At 38.5% G+C, this 24,530-nt stretch overlaps 2 protein-coding genes and 1 long non-coding RNA gene across 5 annotated transcripts in view; 1 reads left to right on the plus strand and 2 right to left on the minus strand.

The window, feature by feature from the left end:
• Window positions 1-4,977, plus strand: part of LOC135116609 (cytoglobin-1-like) — a 30,194-nt gene extending 25,217 nt beyond the window's left edge. For both annotated transcript variants that reach the window (XM_064039374.1, XM_064039367.1), the window contains exons 3-4: window positions 2,929-3,154; window positions 3,812-4,977. In XM_064039374.1, the coding sequence (XP_063895444.1) occupies window positions 2,929-3,154; window positions 3,812-3,952 (367 nt within the window). In that variant the 3' untranslated portion in view covers window positions 3,953-4,977. The remainder of the gene's footprint in view (window positions 1-2,928; window positions 3,155-3,811) is intronic.
• Window positions 4,978-7,080: 2,103 nt separating this feature from the next.
• Window positions 7,081-22,174, minus strand: LOC110377807 (protein Gawky). Its single transcript, XM_021336830.3, is given in 16 exon segments — window positions 7,081-16,271; window positions 16,355-16,474; window positions 16,652-16,993; window positions 17,395-17,539; window positions 17,758-17,918; window positions 18,058-18,195; window positions 18,283-18,405; window positions 18,491-18,647; window positions 18,937-19,200; window positions 19,286-19,364; window positions 19,367-19,531; window positions 19,534-20,302; window positions 20,380-20,564; window positions 20,653-20,781; window positions 20,940-21,044; window positions 21,202-22,174. Coding segments are annotated over 16 exon segments (3,918 nt in total). The 5' UTR covers window positions 21,989-22,174; the 3' UTR covers window positions 7,081-16,022.
• Window positions 22,175-22,185: 11 nt separating this feature from the next.
• Window positions 22,186-23,955, minus strand: LOC135118164 (uncharacterized). Of its 2 annotated transcripts, XR_010277399.1 has the most exons (4): window positions 23,786-23,955; window positions 23,596-23,627; window positions 22,784-22,885; window positions 22,186-22,210 (listed from the first exon to the last, which is right to left on the minus strand). It is a non-coding gene; the product is annotated as an uncharacterized LOC135118164 (long non-coding RNA). The 2 variants fall into 2 exon arrangements; XR_010277398.1 differs by lacking the exon at window positions 23,596-23,627 and having other exon boundaries at window positions 23,786-23,942.
• Between the last annotated feature and the right edge of the window lie 575 nt (window positions 23,956-24,530).

Raw genomic sequence — 24,530 nt, forward strand, 5'->3', positions numbered from 1 at the left:
TTAAACAAAAACGACCAAAAAAATAACGTGAATCAACCATATAAAAATATATTAAGTACATAAAATAGCAATACAACGACCTTTAGGGCAGGTAGTAAAATATTGAGAAAACCCCCAAATTCTACTACGGTTAAGGATTATTTAAAAAGATAAAAACTTTGTTTACATTGATTTCACGCATACCCAAAAACAGGATTTACTTTTTAAAATGCTCATCTCCATTGATGAGACATCCGGAAACGTTCTCTATTCAATAAAATTTGGAGTCAATGAAACACAATCTAGACCTTGTACCTACTAAAAACATGTACCTACATTCTTTTTTTTTACTCACCTAGGCAAGACGTATATACCTACCTACTGATCAATCTATTTAACTGGGTATACCTAATTTGTAAACATGTACAAAAATATTGTGAAATCAAAATATTTGAAAGGGCCAAGTTCTGTAAAAAACGCCAATTCGTGTTGTCGACCTTGCTAACTGGTGATATTTCATTGTAGAATGTAAAAGGAATTTACAAATAAAACATATGTACATTTAATAGGTTTTAACAATTAAAAATTACTTTATAATAATACGTTTGTAATAACATACCTACCTTCCAGCTGTCGCAATTCTCAGCAACAACCAATAGACAATATTAATTTAATAAAAACATAATAATAGCCAAATTAAGAATGACGCAAGATCAAGTTTATAATTTCACAGCTATAAATGTCCTGCTGCCTGTGTGTATTTACAAAAACTGTAAATTAATATAAGGTTATAAATAAACACGTCTACGCAATCTGTTTTTGTTTTGGCTATTAGATAAAATACACAGCGTGAAAATATAAAAAAAAAAAAACGTGATACCTATGCGGACCTAATTAAAATAAAATACGGAGTGTGAATTCTAAAGTACGCTCTTAGTTTAATCTTTCCTCAAAATTAAAATATTTTCACGCGTCTGAAAACCAACCACAGAGAAGTTTATTTGAACTTTATTTTTTTAAACATGGCTGCTTTGCTTGCTTCCAGCTCTCATATTCGTTTATGAAGTGGAACGGCGCATTTATATTCGTGCGGAAAATCGATATGTCAGTCCAATTAGCTCCGTAGATAGTTTCAGTTAGCTTTAAGTATATCATACCTACTAGCTTAGCTTACTAGCTTTCTTTCTTACTTTATATTCTTTACACTAATTAAATAATTAAAATGTTATTAATTATTTTTCCGCCAGTACCTAATTCGAAATCAAGTTTATCTACCATTTTCAAAAGGTCAAAGTCGAGTTCGATTTATAAAAATGCTGCCCATAAATTCATAAACGAGATATAAATTATAATTCAGATTTATAGCATTATGACAGGATTACATTATTAGGATACTTCGAAACCAAGCGACCTGCTACAAATTGCTACAAACTATTAGCAATATCAACGAAATTCAAAACGGTTTCCTTCTTAGAGGCATAAATGTTCCATTTTACGGCTTTAGGTGGAAAACGTTAAACAAACAGCTGCGGTTATGAACGGCTTAATAAACGTATTCCAGCTATGTGTCACTGTGTTTGATTTGTAGCACTTTTTGTGGTCGCTACGGCAAACAGTTTGTATGATTAAACGCCACTCAAACGTGGGAACTGAGAGCTTAATTAAAAGTCGGCTCTGATGAATTAAGAATCAATTTTTAACAAAAAATTGCTGCTAAGGCTAAGCTAAGATTTATTCTCGGAAAAGAGGTTAAATACTAAAATGGATTATGGAAGCATAACGTTCCGAAACGGGAACTCATTAGTGAATTTTACGAGTATTTAAAATCCCTCCGATATAAGTAGCTACTTCAAATTAACTGTGGAGTGAGACGCAAATTCTTTGGCCTTAACCCAAACGTAACAAATTGTAAGAAAAGCATACTACTCGATATTATTTAACCATAAGCGCAGCCAAATTGGCACGTGCGCTACTGCGAAGTTTTGCTTGCGAGAATTGCATTTCAAATTAAAGAATGCTCAATATGCATGAATTTTAAACATTTTTGATACAAAGTTGGATTAGGTGATTTATTTATTATATTGAATAGGTGCGTAGAAAGAGTTAAAGGGTTTATGTTCCATTATCTGTCCAGCCTTTTCCCAACTATTCCGAGGTCAGCCTCCAGTCCAATCGTACCTATGCAGCTGGGAACCAGTGCTTTACATGGAGAAGTTTTTCACTTTCCGTAATCCTTTTTTTTTAAAGACGTAGTGGAATGGCCTGCATTAAATTGGCACCTATTACCCTAAATGGTTTATCATATTAAAAAATAAGTACCTATCGATCGATCGTGTAGGAAACGTTGCAAGTGATTTGTGTCTATTAAGCCATGCATTAGCCTACGTTACCGCAATATTGATCGAATGCATAAAGACAGTGACAGACTTTCAAGAGAGTGTGGTAAACTTAGTATTTTTATGAGATAATGGAAGGCACTCTTATGACTAAGTAACTATGTATAAGTCTTGTGGAGTGCAAGCTTTATAACTTTATGGATTTGAAGTGGCCCTTAGCTTGCATTACGGAATCATTGTATGAAACCAGATAATTACGGTCCATCTAGGCTTAGGCTGTACCTACTTACTCTACTGCATTGACTTATCGGATGTTTCATTAGAGCTTTTTGTAATAACAGTAACTTGAGATTTGATAAACCTTCTCGTGGAAATAACTCCTTTCGTAATGACGTTAAGTACCCATTTATTTTGCTTTCTGAACCATTTATTGGTACATTTGAGTTACCTGTTAATGGTGACCTATAAGATTTAATCCGATAATGTAGTTGTTTAGTTGGAGTAAATCACCCTTAGCAGTAGAAACAGTACATAGTAGTAAACAGTACAAACATAGGTAGTTTACGCAGCCAAAAACCACTAACTGAAACGAACCTCATTTCCCAATTTACAGATTCTTCATCGCATTCCCGGAAACCAAAGAATTCTTCAGGATGATAAAGAATACGCCTGAAGATCAGTACCTGCAGAACCCACAGTTCAAGGCTCACGTCATCAATCTGATGACGTCATTGAACCTTGCAGTGGAAAACCTTAACCAGCCAGAGGTAGTGGCCGCCATGATGAATAAGCTAGGAGAGTCCCATGGTCGAAGAAAGATCCAGGAGAAAAATTTCAATGTAAGTTATTTTGAGATCTTAAATAAGAAGGAAGTTGATGTGTAAGAACTTTTTGGGTCATATTTAAAGTTCACGCAACTAGCCTAAAGTTATAGGCAACTAATAGTAACTTCAGCGAACGATGAATTAATAACCAGACAGAACCTTGAAATTCCCTGACTCAGTACCAGCTTTATTTTAACAAAAATATAACCTCCATACACGTAACCAAACGGTAAACGTGTTCGTAATTCAAAACGACGCCGAGAAACGTTCGATGCTTGAATTAAATTCAATTTGCGAACCGCAAATATGGCCGATACCGCATTTCCATATTAAATGTATTAGATTAGTCTAATGTAGGTACGAACCACGGGGGTGTGGCCCATTTACATAATATCTATTGTGTACTTTGTGCGCGAAGTTTTTATAAGTAAACAAAGCCTTAATGCATTATTGATACTACTTCGTTCGGCTCGTAATCAGAATGGATTTTGTTCCTCATTTGGTATTATACCTACTTACTTATGTAACCAGAGTCCCTACCTAATCTCTAGTCAATTACAATATTAAAACCTACGTTGGAAGTTATTTACTTTAACTTTATTTATTCAATCATCTCTCGCGATTTTAACTGTTTAATAGATAAAAATCTAACGTGTCTATTTTCTTTTGTAGCAACTGAAAGAAGTCATAGTGAAGATGTTCATCGAGGTGTTAAAATTGGACGACGTGACGCTCGGGGCCTGGGGCAAGACCGTCGAGTTCTGGTACAAGCACATATTCGAGACTCTCAATAGAGCGGAACAGACCAGATAACATACACATTGTCAACCAATTACACTTTAAAGACTAGTTTAGTATCTACAATGGTTATTGTGAAAGGCAAACTCAATTTGATCTGATGCACGATGATAGGAAAATGACCGAACTCGGAATAAGACGCTATTTGTGCATGTTGGGGACTGCGCTTTGAACGTGACTTTTAAATATTAAAGTTTTTATTTTAATTTGTATTTAAAAAAGAATGCCATACAAATGTATTTTAAGTTTACATTAAATTGTCTATGCTTAAAATATTTAAGCACACTATTCCACTTTTTTTGTTAACTTTTCTAAATCTGGTCTTGAAAAGGTCTCGATAAATGGATAATGAATTTACTATTCACTCTAAAAGAGTTTGCTTTACTCTGTGTTCAATCAGGCTGAATAATTCATACTGCATAATTGTGTTTGGTAACGGTCAGTGTTGGGCGCCAAGAATCGATTTTATTTCATGAATTTTCCATTCGATTGGTATTGTTCATAAAAAGACAGAAATACATCTTGTATTTTGTTTGTTGTTGAATTTATTGTAGTCGTGTTTTTAACAATTTATTTAAAAAGTAGTTTTATGTCTTAATCTCCCATCTTTTTTCCTAGGCTGTTTCCTTGTTGTTAGCACCAAAATGTTAAACAACTTATCAATTTCTTATTTTTTCCTCCGATACCTATGACTAGGTACGATGTGTAAACTTTTAATTCTATTCTATTGTTGTAGGTTCCCTTTTATTCAATGACTCACATCTAGGTGTTTTATGTTCACTTAAAAATGATTTTGTCATAGATGTAAATTATCTATTTTTATTATTATAATAAGACGCATTTAATAAGATTGTAGTTTAGATTTAAATGCTTCGACCATCTTCCATTTTATGGCATAGTGTAAATAGCTATATTTGTAAATAAACCTGTCGATTTTTGTACATTGTACACTTGTTAAACCAAAAAATATATTAAGTAAATATTACATATTCAATATTGTCAAGGATTTTAATTACTGGTTCATTAAATTTTATATTGAAGTTTTGTCTATTTATTTACCCCTATGTACCTTACTTACTTTCTCTACTAAAATTATAAATTAGGTAGGTACCTTCATACACTCAAATATCTATGCTATAGGTAGATACTCTTTGTGCGCACATTCATCAATGATAAATGATTAGGAGAGCAAGGATCGCTTTTGTTCGAACATAGCAGGAAGTCTCTGTTTACTTAAAATTATTGTATGGTTCTGTACAATGTCAATTGCCTACTAACAAAGACTATAAAACCACTTGACTGCGCATACAGTGCCCCGACGCTCGCCAAAAGTTAGTGATTTTGCGCGTACTATAAGGCTACGATCAGTACGATCCTTTAGTAGCGACCGTGAACTGACCAATAGTAGCCGCGGATTATGCCGCGTCCCCCCGCCCGCAGTGGTGAGTCGTGTTCTTAGAAGAAATTGGCGAGTGCGCTCTCTAGTGGTTATTTACTTTATACTAAGCCTACTAAGAACATACAAAATAATACAAAAGGTGAGGGAATTGCATGAAGCACGAGAACACGCCAGCACCCTAAATAATTTCTGAATAAATAAGTAAACTCATTTACTACTAGTGCTAGGATTCAACCATATGTGTAAGTAAATACTTGGCCGTATAATAAAATTCCCCAGCCTCGCAAAGCGCCCATAGAGTATAGAGTACGGCACGGACTCGAGTGCTTGCATTATTCAGCCTGCTGCATATTTAACGCGCGCCGTCGCTCTCCTGTCTCTAGTTACGGTCCTGCAGGGTTTACTCAAAACAAAATTAACAGTGATTTATAGACACGATATACTTAAGTTGTTAGGGATTAATTTGATTAGAATTAGGTAAAGTTAAGTTTTGGGTTTTATCCGCTAACACTGAACTTGGCCAACTCACAAAATGTAGGAAGATATACCGAAAGTGCTATCGCACAACTCTACTGACACAGAAATACAAGTTGTTGAATTTGGTAATCTGGTGGTACGGAAAAAAGTGAAAATCATTTTCCGCGGAAGACATAATCAACGATAGATTTTTCTACTTGATAACATGTAAGTAGTCACTGTACGTGACTACTAAACTGTACGGCGAGGTGAAATAAATGAAAGGTATTAAAGACTGCTCAACTGCCAATAAAACGTAGTTTCCATCAAAATACACTTGAAAATAGACTATGAACCACAAACAATAATAGGTAACCTGTAGTTTAACACAATAGTAACCGATCAATAGTTCCAGTGCTACCTATTTCTAGACTAATTGCAATGAAAGTACCTGAAGAAATCAATTCACTAATCGCCCTTAGGGACATCGCTAACTTTCGAAAGAGGCAGAGGTTGGTCGCATATTTTACCGCAAGATATAACTAGAAGGTACTTAACTATTAGTAATCTGTGATATAACTCAGCAGTTAAGTTTAATTAAATAAAATCTTCCAGTTCTTAAGTAGGGAAGGCATAGGTAGACATACTTTAGCTTTAAATCTTTCACATGTTCTGTCTTTGTCTAGTCAGAAATCTTGAGAACTGTGTATTCTCACAACACACAGCACAAGCCTATACTAATTTGGCTTATTTGCCTACATCTTCAAGTCTTCAACATCGGTTTATCAGTTTACCGTCCATTCAACCCATTCGTTGTTTTTTATGAATGCGCTCTTGGATTCCCATACCTCAACATTGTGTAATATTTATAATCCACGTTTTTACATATCGTGATCAACATGTTGATTTTGCGTTCCGAGAATTGATTTGCTAATCATTCTTGTTTATTGAGTTATTTTGTATAGAGTCAAATAGTGTGAACTTTAACCTGTTATCATAAATATCTGTCTCATAACCAGATAGTTGTTATAAAAATAGCAACTGTAAACTTCCATTCAAGAAAATACAAAATTGATGACATTCCGCAAGATTAATTTATTATGAAATAGGAAAGCTCCTATTTTCCGTCTTCAGTTTGGAAAAATTGTGAAAATTATGTTCTTTTACTTTAATTTCTTTAGTGATGGCTTAATTACGTATAGCCACTTAGCATGGTCCACCATCTATGTACTGTAAAACAAAATTCTATCCAACAGGTAAATAAGTTGGAGATAAATAAAACACAATGTTTTAATGATTTTTTTATTTTTTTTTTACAATTAATCAGATAACATACATATCAAACCAGCCGAAGTATGGCTAAACCCATTTATTATCTAAACTTACGAACAATACAAGAAATTGATACCTCTCAAATTCAGCTTACTTTAAATATATATAGATATATTATAATAATATAATATGCGTTCACTCTACATATAGTCTACAACCTACTTACTCATAATCTAAGTTTTGCATAAATTCAAAGTAAATATGCCCAAAAGAAATATTGTTGAACTATGAATATATATTACTTTTTGGCAATTAATTGAGTATCATTTATGTGCATAGCAAAATTAATTTTCTTTTAACATGTAACTTAGATCTTACTTCATAAAGAGGCCACAAATATAACATGCGTTTCTGTCGTCAGTTCGATTATATAGGGACTTTTTGTTAAACATTATTTATTGCCTATTCTATAAACATTACTCTTATCGAAATGTAAGAAAAATATCCTTACGCAATAACTGAATTAGTCTAGCAGTGCTGTGCAGTGAGTGTCGAGGGTCCACCGGTGGAGGGGCGACGCGCGGACTGCCCTGCCTCGCGACGCGACGCCGCGCGCCGCCCGACCCGCCTCACCGTTGTGCGTACACATTGCGCTAACAATACGAGACAACATTTCACATAATGATCAAAACAACTATTTGTCATCTACATAAAATTTGCTCCAAATGTTTATATTAAAATATGTCTACTTATTGTAACTTCTAATTAGTTACAGCCAACTTTACAAATAATTGATACATTAGACTCTCAAATAGATCTCTACTAACTATTATTAATTAATGGTAAAAAATAAAGAATAAAAATACTTCTAAACATTGCATTTCAATCACATAAGGTTTAGTTTAAATACAATAATAACATTTTTAAACCCGAACATAAGTATTACAAGAACAATGATATCGTTGAGTTCTGGAATGGAAAATAGCACACTTAAATTCACTAACTGTTACACTTACATAATAATTATTGTTCTCCTGCTTTGTTTGTTAATATACATTGCTTTAAGGTAGTATCAGAAAAATAACAGTAAAATATATCGACTATTTGATACACTGATAAAATTCATGATAAACCCTTAAATTAACTTAAAGAAATTGATAAAATTGTGTACCAAATAACAGTGCAGTGCGTTTGATAAGTACTGGGAGTCGATATATAAATAGTTTGATATAGGACATACTATGTGAGGTTATTGAATGAGGTAATACAGATACAAAGAACAAGAACCGCTGCCGATGGCGCCTCGGACGACGCGGGCCCACCGCTGTCCGCGCTACCGACTACACCTTGTATAAATGGAGACGCCTATGTCTAAAAACACGGCACTTGCAAAAATAGATCTAGAACACGTAAAAGGTGTAGTACAAGCGTGGCAGAGGCGGTGTGCCGCTCGCCCCGGGCTCCCGCTACGCTATTATTTGGTACGTGACGGAACACAAACGACTCGGCGCAGCGAATCGTCGACGGAACATACGTAGAGGATGGTGTACAGATCGATACAAATTCATATTACTATTAAGGCAGCCGTTCATAAACTTACTACGTGAAATTTTCTTACGCATGCCTCATAATTATTACGACCATAATTATAGTATTACACATTATACTTTAGACATTGAGAATACAAAGTTTCAAATAAATACCCAACATATTAATTTGAAGAACATAAGGAACACTACAGCAGCAATCAAATTGCGAACACATTTTGTACTACATAAAAAATAATACACAACCCTTTGCGCGAAAAGACTGAAAAGTTCAACTTTTAAAGTCACCATGAAACTCGGGCCCTAGCATGAAATGCAATACAGACTAATATTCCGTGCGTTCGTCAAAGATGTGCTTATGAGTTTAGCGTACATTATTATCTCCTGCAAACGCAAGGAAAATGCTTCATAGTACGACCCTCGTGTCACTTTCAGTTAATACTAGATCTTTAGAATAAATTTTCCCATCACAGAGATTTGCACAGAAAAATCTTTTAGTTTTTTAAATATATTTAGCCTATTGATATAATTATGTTATAATTTAGTATCTGCTTATTTTCTTAAGTGTTCCAATACAAATACCAAGGAGAATTAATTATTAATAATATTGGTGTAACGTGAGACGAGACAGCCTAAGTCTACGCTAAACTTATCAATTAGTTATGTTGATATTGTTATAATGAAATACGTCGCTGAAACATGCTTTATATAACTACATTGTACTTTAACTCAAAGGTGGTACCGAAAAATATTATTTTTTATTATAAAACAACGCCAATCGTTCATTATTTTAAAGAGATGTCACTCACTACAATACTAAAGGCAATCAATTTAGTATTCATTATTATGATAACTTAAGGATTTACAATTATCAAACTTAACGCACATCACGGAAATCACGGATATGAATACAACAAAATAATTCGAATTAGAAATGTAGACGATATGCAACGTTCAAAGATCAATTATTTTAAGGAAACATATTTCAGATGACATCGGTGGTACTGGAAATAATTTCTTGTGATCAGTCTCCGCTGGGTGGCGGCGGTGATGTCATGATACTGAGTGCTACATTAACTTAGTTTGTAAATCATTTCTTCATTGGGATCGGTACAGTACATGTTTACATGGTGGGCTTTTTAATTACTAATTAAGCTTGTTCGTTTTGTACAACATAAACCGACAACGGTAGTAGTCCACTCGTAAATGGTCTTCCAAATGTATTCCAGCTCGATACATCACTAAAGTAAAAAAATATACGAAGCAGTTAAATATTATGTCTCGTCACATATCATGTGCCGCTGGCAGTAGGAGACCTCTAATAAAATAAATATTCTCATCCGACTCACTGGACAATATTAAAAATATTTTCTTAATCACAGATATCAGTCTGTCAAAATTTAAATTAAGTATATTTCAGAATTGGATTAGTCGTTCCTCACTTACATAGGATATTATTCAAGTACAAGTACAATCAAGGTACAAAAGTGACTAATTTAAGACCGCAGAGTATTGATTTTTGACGCCAATAGAAATATCTAAATATTGAGAGGTTATTAGTACTTTAGTGGAACATTAACGAATTTGGTCGTTCGAACTACGCGATTACGTATATGTCAAGCACGGTGTCGTCGAGACCGGTACACTTCTCTTACAGTACAAATGAACATTGAATATAAACAATTTCACACAGGTACAACAGAGATCTAATGAAAGAATAATACGAATATAAACTAGTTTCATATAGGATATGATCGTTAAATTATGCTCGATTATAATCACTCGCACGTCGCTCCGTGCGATTCATGAATGCGAGAGAGACTAGAGAAGCAGTGTGTTGTGTAGTTAGCGAGCAGCAGTCTGGAGTCTACTGCATCAATTAACTGTTGGTGGGGGGTTGGCCTTGATACACATACATATATACATAACGCTAGGTGGTGCTCCAATCAAATGCAACTCAGTGAAACTTCCGCCAGTGCGGCCGGGCCGGCCTCCGGAGTGCATGTCCGTGTGTGCTCGCAGAGCTAACAGATAAATGGCGACTTACTGCTCTATTACAACTATACATCATAGCAGTTAAAATATTCTCAGCAATCACATTTAGTTAAATTACCACATAGAGAATTTAGCTTAGTTCAACATTTTAATCAATGGCCCTCTGTTTACACGTAAAGTCACTCAGTACATTTTTTTTATTTTGTTTATAATCAGTTGTTTGTGTTTTATCAAGAACACCCTTTGTCTTACAGCTATATATTCCAATAATACAAAAATCCATTCACTATAATTAAGGTAAATTTTAGATATTTAAACACTAAAATGTAAAATATGAACATCCTAAATAAACTCTGATATTCCAATTTTAGGCATTAGCTCAATTAATTAAATATATGATTGAGTGACTATGAAAAAAGAGAAATAAATGCATTATAATAATACTACCCAACCATTCCCTTGTAAAGTTTGACAGGGTCCAAGCTGCTCGGGCCGACCTATCGTTACCTCTACACCTAACGTCAAAGCCTTCGTTATTTAATATTTGGTATTCACTTATTCGCACCACATAACAAGACTAGAGGAATGATTGCCTCTTGTGTCGACGTCACGCGTCCCGCCATCTCAACACGATCCCTCGTAAATAAGGAAGACTAGTTTCTTTGTAGATATCACCTAATGTGTTCTCTATTGTATTAGGACGTCAACGTCGTAACGTACAAAAATATATATAAATAAAGACAACAAGCAAAACTTTAACCTTATTTAAATTAAAAGGCCCTTCTGAATATCGTACGCACTATCACTAGGTACAATTATGTCGTATAAGTAACTTCGTCGGTTATATGCGACGGCAAACGCATTATTAACAATGGAAAAATGAGAATGTCTTTTAGTATGCAACGTTCAGCTTATTTATGAGTGTAGTAAGTCAGCGGAAAATGAAACTGCATAATATTCATAGATATTTGGTCCCTAATGTGAGTACACAGTTGAACGAGAGAGTGGCGCCTGACAATGGGTTGTCGCGACTGCTGTCGAGCAACAAATAAGCCGAACAGTTGTCACGCCACCGACCCCGGCGCCCTTGAACCGCGCTGCTCAATACTCCTGCAATATTTATTGCCTTCCTAAGCGTTAGCTACTAAAGGGCCGGTTAAACGTACTAACTGATATACGTATCTTTACAAATACGAGTTTGATTTGATGCTAAACTAATAAAGCTACCGATTTAATATTATACTTAGACTCAACGAGGCCACAGGGACGGTAGAGTGACAAGCGAAGGAAAGCTATAAAATAAATTACAAACGCATTACGCGCAGTTTAGGCGGCATGAGTCCTACGCCATACACACTGCAGTTATCAGCTATGGTCCAGTTACATTAAAAGCTAATTTGGAGATTACAAAATAACTTTAGAATTTTATTCCGCACTAAGGGAAGTTTAATAATTAAGATAATAAAAAATTAAAATTAATAACAATATGAGCAAACTACTTGAATAGTTGAGCTAAAACACCAGAGCAGCTTGGATAGGCGACAGCGACCTAAGTGTCGGCTGTCAGTATTAATGGCTCCTATTTGTACGATCAATAGTTTGTTGTGATGTCAGAGATCCACGCAATTTATGTAAAAAACACAAGCGGTCGTCCAATGGCTTACAGACATCGACTTTGGCATTCAAGTGTTATGGAATAGATGCGATCGTTAGAAACACGCGACACCGCGCGATCTCACTCCAAAATAACCAACAATTTTAAGGTTACGCGTTAAATTCGGGTAAACTTCATGAAAACCAAAAAATAAATAGATAAAAATATTTACATATACGTAGGTATATATATAAAATGTTGATTGATGAAATAACACTTATTATAATAAAAGTAAAACATAGCTAAGCTCATTAATGATTACACAAGGCGTGGGCGCGGGCCCCGCTGCTCGCAGCCTTATATTGTCTACAGCTAGTCACAGAGCGGTGCCTAGGCGCACAATTCATTATAATACATTTTTGAAGGAAACGATTACACCTGCCATCTGTTACGGTAACGTACCACAGTTCATTGAGGCACAATCATTGGTTTCTTTTAATTGCTTTTCTTTATATTTTTTTTCTTTTTTTTTAAGTTTTTTATTTTTTCATTATTTTACTTATATTTACATCTATGATCGTTATTATAATTACTTGTAGGTACGTAAATTTATTCTAAATAACAGAAACAAATCACGAAAAATGTTATTAAAAGAGAAGCATGAAGCGTATTAAATTTTTACGAATAAAATTCCACAATATATACATATTACAGTATAGATGTATCATATAAATAAATACACAACAACATAATAATAACACAGACTAAATTGCACATGGCGCAATAATTGTGTGCAGGAAATAATGATGCAGTCATTGAACCGAGAGGAGATTCAGTTAGCGCGGCGCGATGCCGCTACTCACAACCTTGCGATACACCTCTACCGATACACCTCTAACACCACTATATACTGCTACCGACACGTCTACACATTTAAAATACGTCCACTTTACAATATGTATATCCATTATTAAGTACTGATAACTTTAACTGACTAAAAAATTTCAAGGCATAAACTTCTTTCGTCTTATCTATGGATGACGTATTCTAAAGGGCACTGGTTTATTATACTCTCCGTTTGATCGGCTTGTCTAACCTTAAAATGGAAAAAAGTTTATAAAAAATTAAATATGACATTTATTGCTGTATCATTAAAATTTAAATTTGCACCAGAGTAGACAACTGAGATTTAGGCGTTATCGAATATTGGTGTAGAATTGGACAGAACAATATCAGTTAAAAATAATACCTATACTCTTTATTTATTCTATCAATCGGTAAAAGAAACACCCTCATCACTTAAATTGAGCTTTAACAATACATAGAATTGACATTTGTCTGTTTTATACGTGCACTATTGTTGAATAGACGTAACACGAAATGTTATAGGAACATCAGATCATTAACCCGTACCGCGAATATAATTTCAAATTTTGGAAGAATCTTTATCAAGCAGAGAAATGCAATCAGTTGTTCCGGACATCTTTGATAATCACTCTTTGGCACCTAACATTAAACTCCGTGACAATCTCGATTATGGCCCCTTGGAAGGCGAATCAAACAGTTGGGCTGCATAGCATAGCCGTGCCTTCGGAGACGCGCGGCGGCCGCTGCCCCGTCCGTCCGCACGGACCGGAGCTCCGCTTTCAAATTAATCTGTATCTGATACAAATCGCGAAAGGCAACGAAGAATATGCAATGATGAAAACGCAAAACTGCCGTCGGTCCCTATAGTAAGATAATACGGTAGTAATGACAAATGCTAATATTGTTTCTAAATGAACACATCACACATCGAAACATTTAACTCTAGACTACTACAGGTCCGAAGCGAACAGAGTTCAAACGCACTTACACGTCCAAAATCGCGTTCACCTAACTTAATTAATTTGTGAAGAGTACGCGAACCAGAGGCTCGACAAGGTACAGCGAATCGCTTAAAACTAACTTAAGGCTAAAATCGTTTTATCATAAAAACACTGGAAGATGTTCGAAATACAGATACAATTTACATTATTATAAGTGGGGCGGCGCGGCGCGGGCCGGCGCGGTAGCGAGCGCTGGGCCGGCCGCGACCCGAGCCCTAGCGCTCTGCTACGCTGATCCCCTAATTATTGGTAATTTTATATTTTGGCAGAGTATCTCTGTGGCACACCATCAATAAATTAAAAAGTAAATAAAAGTGTAAATAAACTTTATGATAACGAACTTTAACTTACACGTGCAATCGTTGCCGTTAAATATCAGTTGTATGCTTATTGAACTCTACGATAGGACTTAAAATGTAAACTTACACCTACAGTTATGTAATACCGACAAACCTACGACTACAAGTATATTATTAACAGAATATCTAAAGCATATGTCACTTTGAATAACGTTCAAATTGAGCCTATAGAAAATACCACAAATCTTTTATTTAAATAGATATTGATATGGCTAAATTTAAGTTAGAACTTTATTCTTACCTATACACAAAAGTGTAATATTTAATTACTGTTCAATTATAGTACTTTAATAACATTTCTCACAAATGTATGTGTAATATAAAATGATAAAACAATTTTCAATTTATTATATTAGGTTACCCTTACGTTAATCGTATAATCTAGATAATCGTCTCATTATATTAAACATAAAGTGGCACTTCAATCACAAATACTGGAAAAAATTTGGGGAAACGTCAGCTTCGGCGGAGGCCGACCGCCGGCGACTCGCGCTACTATGATACTCTCCAACAAAATAGATTATCCTTACATTAGGCAAGATACTTTACATCACAGGATTACTGGATTGCAAGGAGCGCGCCCCACTTGTACTTGCGTCGCCGCCCGAGCGGCCGCGAGCTCCTAGCATATAACTATACTCGTTTGCATCAGACTATACGGCTTAAAAGGAATTACCGCTACAAGAATGCACTTCAAATCTCATAATTTCAAATTTTGTTACCTTTATAAAAATTACAACTAATCGTAAAAGTTTTGTTAGTGGGCGAAATGCACTTACACGTTTATTGCTGAATAAAATATCACTACTGGAAAACGAGGGCTCTATGCGAGTGAGAATTCAAAACAGAAATAAATAATTAAAATACGACAAGTACAGATAAAACGAGAAAATAAAAACGAACACGAAAGAAACTCGGAACGCAACAGCTCGACGGGCGAAACAGCAACAGCCCTCGAGCACAACAAAATAAATATACGCTATAAAATAAGGCCACGGGACGTGTGACTGAGGTAGCCCGCGACGCACTACGCTATCTGATACCTACGGTTATTTGGTAGATTTGCAGGAGCGGGCCGCGCGGTCTGACCGCGGCTGCGGCCCGCGCCCGCCGCGACCGGACTCGTCCTATCTAACCTCGATACAGTTTCATTTGCCATTGTATATGTATAATTCTTATATACACTAAATATTCTACATGAACACTTAAAACACAGTAAGATAATATAGTATGTGGACAGTTGGCTACCGCGACCGCGTCGCGCCGCGTACTCCGACGCCACGTGACGCGTTCGACATCATCTGACTAGGCGAATAAAATTAGTCGATCCCCGTACGGGGGACGGTAAAGCGTAATTACAACTAGACACCTAAGGCTTCGATCCTAAACTCGCGTCGTCGACGATCGAGCGACATGCCGGCCGATCGATAAATACTATTTATACTATCCAAATCGAAGATTTTACGCTAACCATAAAAAATTTGCACCTCAGGAATGACCGAGGCGACATTTCCGAGCGACCGCGACCGAAACGAAGTTAGGAGCGAAACCCGATCGACACGGACAAATGCATCTGTACAGATGTGGACAGCGCCTTAGATGGACTCTCCGCCGAGCAGGTCGGGAGGCAGGAACGAGTTGAGCGACGAGGGCGTCGCGCGCTGGTCGTGCGAGTCGGGCCACAGCGCCGCGAACCCGCCCCAGCCGTCCTTCTGCCCGCCGCGCCACGCGCCGCCGCCGCCCGAGCCCAGGTGCTGCAGGATCATCTGCACCTCCGACTCGGCCGGCGACTCCGCGAAGATGGTCGTGTTGCTCAGCACGCAGTTGTTCAGGGCCATCTGGGCCTGCACACACGACACCCGCTCGTCACATACAACGCACACATACCACGCACACGATTACAATGTTAACATTAATATGCACTGACCTTAGCAGCCTCCTCGCGCGTCGAGTAGCGGGCGAGGGCGAGACCCTGGTTCAAGTACAGGTGGAAGTTCTGGAGCGGGCCATGCTGGACGCAGAGCGTCTTCAGGGTGGACCCGTCAATCTGTTGGATACATTTCAATTTAGAATTTAATACAATAGAGATTATTACAATAAAGACTGCATTGATGTCATCTTTATAAATTAAGTTCTTTGATAATGTATCACCTAATGTTTGTCAGAAAGCATGATATAATATTGTTTACAAGTACTACTAACTACAATGTGATGCTTAGTGTACCTGAGCAGTGAGGTTCTTGAGCAGCAGCCAAGTGGAGGCCTGCCAGGAGACGGCGCGCGGAGGCGCGGCGCTGTGGTGCTGCGGCCAGGCCTTGTTGAGGCCGGGCGGCGCGGGCCGCGGCTTGGCGCCCCACGCGTCCGCCTTGAGCGCGGCGCCACCGCCGGCGCCGCCCGGGGGCGCGTACGACCACGTGGACGACGACAGCGAGCGCTCGCCGCCCGGCGGGGACGTCTTGCCGCCCAGCATGTCGGCGTCCTTGATCACCGCCAGCGACAGTGGCGACCGCACCACGGACCCGGGCGTCATGGCCGGGTCGTCTTCCACGTTCTTCATTTGGTTGCCCTATAGCAAAATAAGGATTGTATCGATGTGCTTTTTCACACAGCTGCTGTTGTTATTTTCGTTCACAAAATTTCCTCGATTTCAATTCCCATTCATGTATTTAGCCGCTCAGTTCGGCCAATAACCACTAAAAGTAAGTTTGACGCGCTAGTAGGAAGGCTGACCGAAAAAATGTGTTACTATGACCTTATTCTCCACGGTGGGCAGACAGGTAACCGCAGAACGGAACGTTGCGCATCAGTAACGCTATTGCTCGTCAGCGACCTGAGGTACGTCAACTCGTAGATTAGACCAAAATCTCTTTTATCTCCCATTTATGATCTCATTATTATTACCCTTAGATTGTTTTCTTCAACAAAGTAACCAAGTTTTTCTTATAAACCTGATTATATAAAACTAACCTTCCAGGGCTTGCCAGGTTCGAACTCAGGCACCAGATCATATACAGGCTGGTGCGAGGGGTGTGAGGGCCAGGCGTCCTTGCCATCAGCTACGTCAGCCCCGCTGTCGCCCCAACCTTCGGAGCCGCGCCCCACTCCCCAAGTGCTACGACAATATCAAGATTATAAATATACATAAAAAAGTCAAAGTTGAACAAATGTCACTGAAACTATAAATGCGTATCACTAAAAATTCATTTGACATTACTATGATGTCAAGAGCATTTTGCTTGATATCTGCACTGAAATAGATTTTAAAGTTCTGGAAGAGTCATTACTGATAAATAAACTAGTAACTAGCCTATCTAGTTAAAATATACATACGAGTCAGGTTGCAGGCCAAGTTGGTTGAGCTGTGGGCTCGTGGTAGACTTAGCAGTTCCGGGCGCACGGCTGAACTCGGAACCTTCTCCATCCTTGTCCAGAGAAGGCAGCTTCCATTGGTTCAGGCGGGATTGCTGGTTACCGCTGCTGCCGCCGTAACCCTAAATATTTTAAAAAATGCACAATGTTGCATAAATTTCACGTTACAAAAAGAGTAAAAGACAAGGGAAAGTTTCTTTTATATTTTTTTATTTAAATTTAAAATTAATAATATGTTATGTAATTTTGATTAATACATACCCCTTGAGTATCCTTAGGTATAGACATGTCACTGAAGTTGTTTTGCAACTGAGCGATGGGGTCATGGCCCTGCTTGAACAAGTCTGAGCTGCCAGCCTGCTGCTTCATATACAGAGTCTGCTGCGCTGTTATCTGGTTCTAAGAATAAACAGAAACAAAATTCACTAAGATGTTCTAAGATAAAATCATCCAACAAAATATTTGAAGTTAAATTATTCAACTTACTTGTAGAGCAGTAATCTGCTGCTTAGCTTTAGTGATTTGTACAGAGTACTGCAGCGCAAGAGAGGAGTGACCCTTAGTCATCGCAAGAGAGTTCTGTTGCAACAACTGTTGGAGTACCTTGATCTGCAAGTAAACAACACATTGTAAAATCAACATGTAACAAAGAGTGATGATTATATGTGGTAAATGATGATATGTGTTAAGTTACCTGTTGCAGCAGTTGGTTCAAGAGCACGAGGGTTTGCGGAGCCAGGGGTTGGTTCAATATCTGATGGTTGAGGTACCCAGCAGACACCGCCATTTGTATCTGTTGCACGAGCATGCGCAGTTGCGCCGCGCTCGGCTGCCCGCCGTTGCCCGTACCGCTACAATTTCAGATTATGTTACAACTAAAGTTTATTTGTGGCAGTTTATGACTCATTGTTTACAAATACAAGTTACATTCTTATGTAATTTTTATTTGTAAACACTATGACTAGAGAGAAATGTTCACTGTAAACATTTTCCTCAACAATGTTTATGTTTTCTCGTAATCATCATATTGACTTTGACCTTCACATAAAGGTCACCTCTGGGCAAGTGCAGGAGGGAGGAAAAACAAGTGAAATAGGTATATCAAAAATATAGGTTCCCGAGAAGTATATCCTATCGTACCTGTTGGGGTTGTAAGACTGGTGGTGTTGCTGCGTTGGGGGAGGCGGCTGGTTGAGTATCTTCTGCACGACGGCGGGAGAGACCGCGGGCACGGAGGGCGGCGGCTGGAAGGGGCCGCCGTGGTGGCCGCCGAAGTGATCGTCGCGTCGCCACCCGTCGCCGCGAGCGCTGGCCAGCATCTCCAACGCCTCCTCCGCGTTCATGTCGCGGCTACGCAGGGCTGCCTCTGCTTCCTCCTTCTTGAAACCCATCTCAACTAGGAACCTATGTGGGGAAAATAAATATGTTAAAATAACGCTAACATAATGACTTAATACGATTTTTACAATCGAAGTTCACTTTTGCCTACCTGAACTGCTTACTGTTCCACACCATCTCCTTAGGTAGCTGCTTGCCAAGTGGGCCACCTTGTGGTGGTTTTGGTCCTCCCACTCGCCAATATCATCCGGCCAAGCTGTTCCAGGTCCAGCAGGTTTGGGTTTAGGCACGGGCCACAGGGCCGGTCCGGATGCATCGGGCCAAGCTGGGGCATCGCGGTCGGGCCAAGCGGGAGTATGTGGTTCTTCCCAGGAACCATTGCGTTGACCATGAGCTCCCATACGGCGTCTGGTTTGGTAGGCGTCGGGGGCATACGCTGGGGGCCGGGCGGGCCTTGCGGTCCGCGAGCTGCCATACCGCCCATTCCACGCTGTGCCCACAATGACGTACCATCATCGAAGCCGCCGGGTGCACGTCTTGCTGCCGGCGGTGATGGTTCTTCCCATCCAGATCCCTTGATTGGATCCTTGGGCCCTTGAGCGCCCCACTGGTTAACACCTCCAGGCATCATTTTGTTCGGGCCACCAGTATGTTGATGATGTTGGCTCCACATATCACCGTTAAGGCGGCCAGATATTCCTCCGCGTAGGTCGTGACGCGGGTCTGCGCTTTGTTGACGAGGATCGCTGGACCGGTGAGGATCAATACGGGGATCGACTGGTCGGTGAGGTTCTCCCCATGCATTCCAGTCGTCCTTCTTGGGCACGCCCCACTGCTGTGCGTGTTGCGGGGGACCTGCAGGCCATTGCTGCGGGGGCGGTGGGCCAGTCCATACGTTAGCAGAGTCTGCAACGTCGTCGTCTTCGCCCCATGTGCCACCAATGTTGGTAGTGGGCGTATGGCCCCACGGAGTTTTAGCTGCGGGCTGTGGCGGCGGCTGTCCACCATTTCTTAGGTTAGCCTCCCATAGATCAGTGCCAAGGAATGCACCATTGTTAATATTTGGTTTCCAAGCTGGAGGCCCACCAGCTGGCTGGTTTTCCACCTTTCCTGGCCCAGGCTCGGGCGAGCCAGGTACATCCCAATTAGTATCTTGATTTACATGTTGCTAAAAAATAAAGTCAAAATGAGGAATAGTGTAATAAGGTTTAAATTAAGACAATTGTTATTAAAACAGCCACTTACGCCTCCCCAGCCATCTTGACTAAACAAAGCTTCCCTCATTGAGTTGAGTTGCTCAATCTTAGCAGAGGAAGTGCTATTGGCGTTGTTGCCATTGTTCCCATTGGCCGAGGTGGGCCCATTTGAATTTGGAGTAGAGTTGGGTGGATTAGTACCGCCATTGTTTCCATTACCAGCGTTGTTCGTACCTAGTAGTTATGAACAAATTGATAAGAAATTCCATAAAGTTTCAATAAAACACATTTTGCAATGCATTTATATTTATTGTTAACTAACCATTGCTTGTTGGTGCACCATTGTTGTTAGGCTGTGAATTTGGCATGTTAGGCGGGGAACTTTGCCAATTCTGTGCAGACGCGCCACTGGTTGGAGGCATTTGATTACCATTCCCCTTGTTGCTATTCACTGCAAGAAACAATCCAACCATAACCACCTACACAAAATGTGAAAATCCATAATGTTAGTCGTAATTTCTAATCACTGCAATTATCATTTGCCAACAATAGAAGCAAATTTTATTTTGATGACTTCATCATTAGAGTGACGATATTAAAACAACTTACTGTCTGCTTGAGAAGTGGGCGGGCGTTGAGCCGTGTTATTCCATTGTTGAGTATTGTTTGTCCCATTATTTGTTTGGCCACTGGAATTACCGCCCCAATTCCCAGCTGGCAAAGAAAAACATCTATTTTTACTGTCTTATCACCGACGCCGATTAAAATATAGGTCTAATCTCGGCCGCGTGCGTTACTGCCAAATATTCGAGTGTCGATCAAGAACTAACTAATTGTGATGTTAGTAAATTGACATTGAAAGGTAACTTACTGTTGTTGGAGGCTGGCGGACTGCCCCAGCCGGTGGCAGCGTTGAGTGAGCTCTCGCCTCCTCCGCACAGACGCAGGCGCCGCGGCACGCCCCAGCTGTCTATGTCTTGCGTGTTCATATCCTTGATTATTCGATCCTCGTTTCGTGTAAGTTCCAACATTGCGTCGTAGGTGAGATCACCGTTCGCGAACATTCGCAGAGCCGTCTTTTTGGCGGGTTTGTCGTAACCAACTTCCAATTCATTATTGTCATGGTATGTCTTCACAGACTTGTCTTCATTAGTAATGATTCGAGTTTTCGTTTTGGATATCATAGTATGAGCAGACTTGTCGTTTAGTAGTTGCGTATCGCAAGGCTCATCTCGTATAATACAAACTGAGGATTTAAAAGCGTAATCAGACTTGTTCATATGCTCCGGCGCTCCGAACGCCATCTTATAGTTTAATTTAAAGCTACTGAAATATGGGTCACTGTATGAGATACCCTGGACTGTTATGGCGTTAATCGTTAAAGGAATGCAGTAGTTAGGCGTTTCGCCAATCATTTGGTTTTGTTGGACACTATCAACAAATTCTACATTATAAATATTTAAATCTACCATTTTTACACTAGCTTCATGACTTTCATTCTTCTCGACTCGCTTAAAAGCACCAAAATTATTTGTGTTCACCACCAACATCGAGGTGGAGTAATTACATTGCATTGGTTCGGTAACAGTATTAATATTGGAGTAACAATTATCCTTAATTAGATGTCGAACACATAATATTACAGAAACATTAGACATCAGACAATTATTATAAATAGAATAATTTTCTACAGTTTTCACCTAACATTATACTTATTTTCACAGATAGCATATTGTTTCAATTATAGACTAAGTAACAATGGTTCGTAGTGATGCAGTCAATAAAGCAGGTAGCAGTGTTTAGTGCCTCTATGGCAGAGGACAAGGTGAGATCACCGCTGGAAGCTGCTGGACTCGCCTCCTAGCCCGATTGGCCCAGCCCTATAAAGTACACAACATGGTATCAGCGTACAGCTAACTTGTACCTTAGACAAGTCATTATGCATTGAAGGAACAAGCAAAACTGTTGGTTTACAAGCTAAATATTCTACTATAAGGAGTTTGATTCAAAAGCAAGTCACAACTAATTAGCATCCCATTTCAGTTGCTGCATAGAAAACAAAGGCTAATTAGAAACATTCCAATTCTCTTGGTAAAAAATTCTTTTGCATCACTGACTAAATTGACCGACTATATATTTTTTATTTTTAAATGATTTACAAAACATACAATCTACAAGCTATTTGATCTTGTCCAAATATGTTCCATGATTATTATAATACTAGGTGAAAATTATATTTCCTGACTAGCCCAGATGAAAAATAAATTTCATGTGTAATACACAATGTACACATGAAATCCATACAATTTTATCAAGTTGTGGTAGTGGTAAGTCTTATTTTTCTGTTCTACCCTGATATTTTGATTGCTATATTTTATCATGTCTCATTTGTACTAGCTAGTGCAATGTGGAATTAGCAAAATATACAGTTTGGAGCACATAGATAAGCTTACCTTTTAGGACGGACGAGAGGCTGAGCTGTATATCACAGATAATGCGGGCTCGGCAGATCCTTCAGAGCAGCTTTGCAGTCAGCTCGTAACGTTTCAGATTATCTGTGGGACAAAGAATCCATACTTCACATATCTAATTGGCCCAGCTATTAGCATAAACAATCAATAAAAATCAATACGTAACAATAAGTACATAATTATTTTGAGGTTATCTCAAGGATTAAAAAAGAAATATCAAGTGGATCATCGCCTAAAGATACATAACATAGGTAGATACAGTAGACGCATTTGTAGGAAGAGCAAAACCAATGTAATACATTACTTAGACTGGCTAGGCGAAAATACGATAAAGGCAATCGTTAAAGATCAAAAATCATGATGGTGTTTCACAATACGCCATTCCAAAATGTATAGGTACGTTGAAATACGACGCAAGTACTTACGGTCGCACCGAAATTATTGAGAATAAAACGTTAAAGTATCACGATTCCCATTTCAATTTTCACATTCCTATAAAAACCAATATTCTTTTCTTATATTATATACTTATATATTTGTGTGTTTCGGCCTTGAGACTCGACGACTCGATGTTGAATATCTACAGTCGTATACATGTATCTATCTATGCTATATCATCCACGGTACCTATCTATATCTAGAGTGAAAGTTAGCACGACCCATATCATACGAATAATGCTAATATTTTTGTAACAAATTAGTACTCCACATTCACAAACACTTGATTGACATGAATATTACAAAACTTCCTCAAAAATCACACTATAATCAAGCAAAAATACAAAAAACCTTACGTGACACGACCGAGCACAACGGTGTTATATTACTAGAAGGAATGAGACAGAAAATTAAACATGTCGCTGACATCCCGTTTGTTGGAGGGAGAACAAACATACGCCTGAGAAAGCGATGCCATAAATGCTCAGACCGATCAACGACGACATAAAGAACTATTTCTAAAAACTTGCTTCTATTGGAACTTACCTCTGTTTTGTAATATTGTTGGCACATAACTTAAAGATTTATACAAAATCACAATCCCAAACCCCCGAGAACACGGCTTCGACGGCTGGATGGAATGATTTCGTCGTCGGGGTTCGCACGAAGAGCTACAAACCCTACCAATGCAAGATGGTTGCAAGCGCGGTTGGGCAGACTCAGAATTGCTGTGTTTTTTGACTTGGTAGGGTAATAGCAATTTACTATACATACGTATAGCACTCACTATACAGAAGGTATTATCTATAGTATCTATCTATAAATATGTACCTATAATAATACCGTACGAATACATACCTATTTTTATACTGTAGTGTATAACTACCTATAGCAGATACATTCAATTTACTATAGGATGCTGTATTGGACTGGATGATAGGCAAAATCAGTTCATAACTAGAAGTCGGAGTAGGTACCTACAAATTATTGCTTTGAGATTTCATCTCGAAATTAATTATGTCAAAACAATAGGGGTATGTTAACATTTTTGCTATAACTCACCTAAATGGAAAAATGGAATGAAATAGGACACGTTCTATTAAAACTTGTGAAGCATTCAACATCTTGTTTGATTAATTTGCTGTAGGTTAGTAGGAAGAGCTTACCAAACCGTAAAAATTAAATTGTATTGACAAAAATATGTATTACCTAATTTAATTGATGGGTGAAGTTATTTATGCTTGCCATAAAATGTAGTAGTATAGAATAAACGCCAACAGCCGTGAAAAAA

The sequence above is a fragment of the Helicoverpa armigera genome, chromosome 2, assembly GCF_030705265.1.
Source record: "Helicoverpa armigera isolate CAAS_96S chromosome 2, ASM3070526v1, whole genome shotgun sequence".
NCBI classification, from domain to species: domain Eukaryota; kingdom Metazoa; phylum Arthropoda; class Insecta; order Lepidoptera; family Noctuidae; genus Helicoverpa; species Helicoverpa armigera.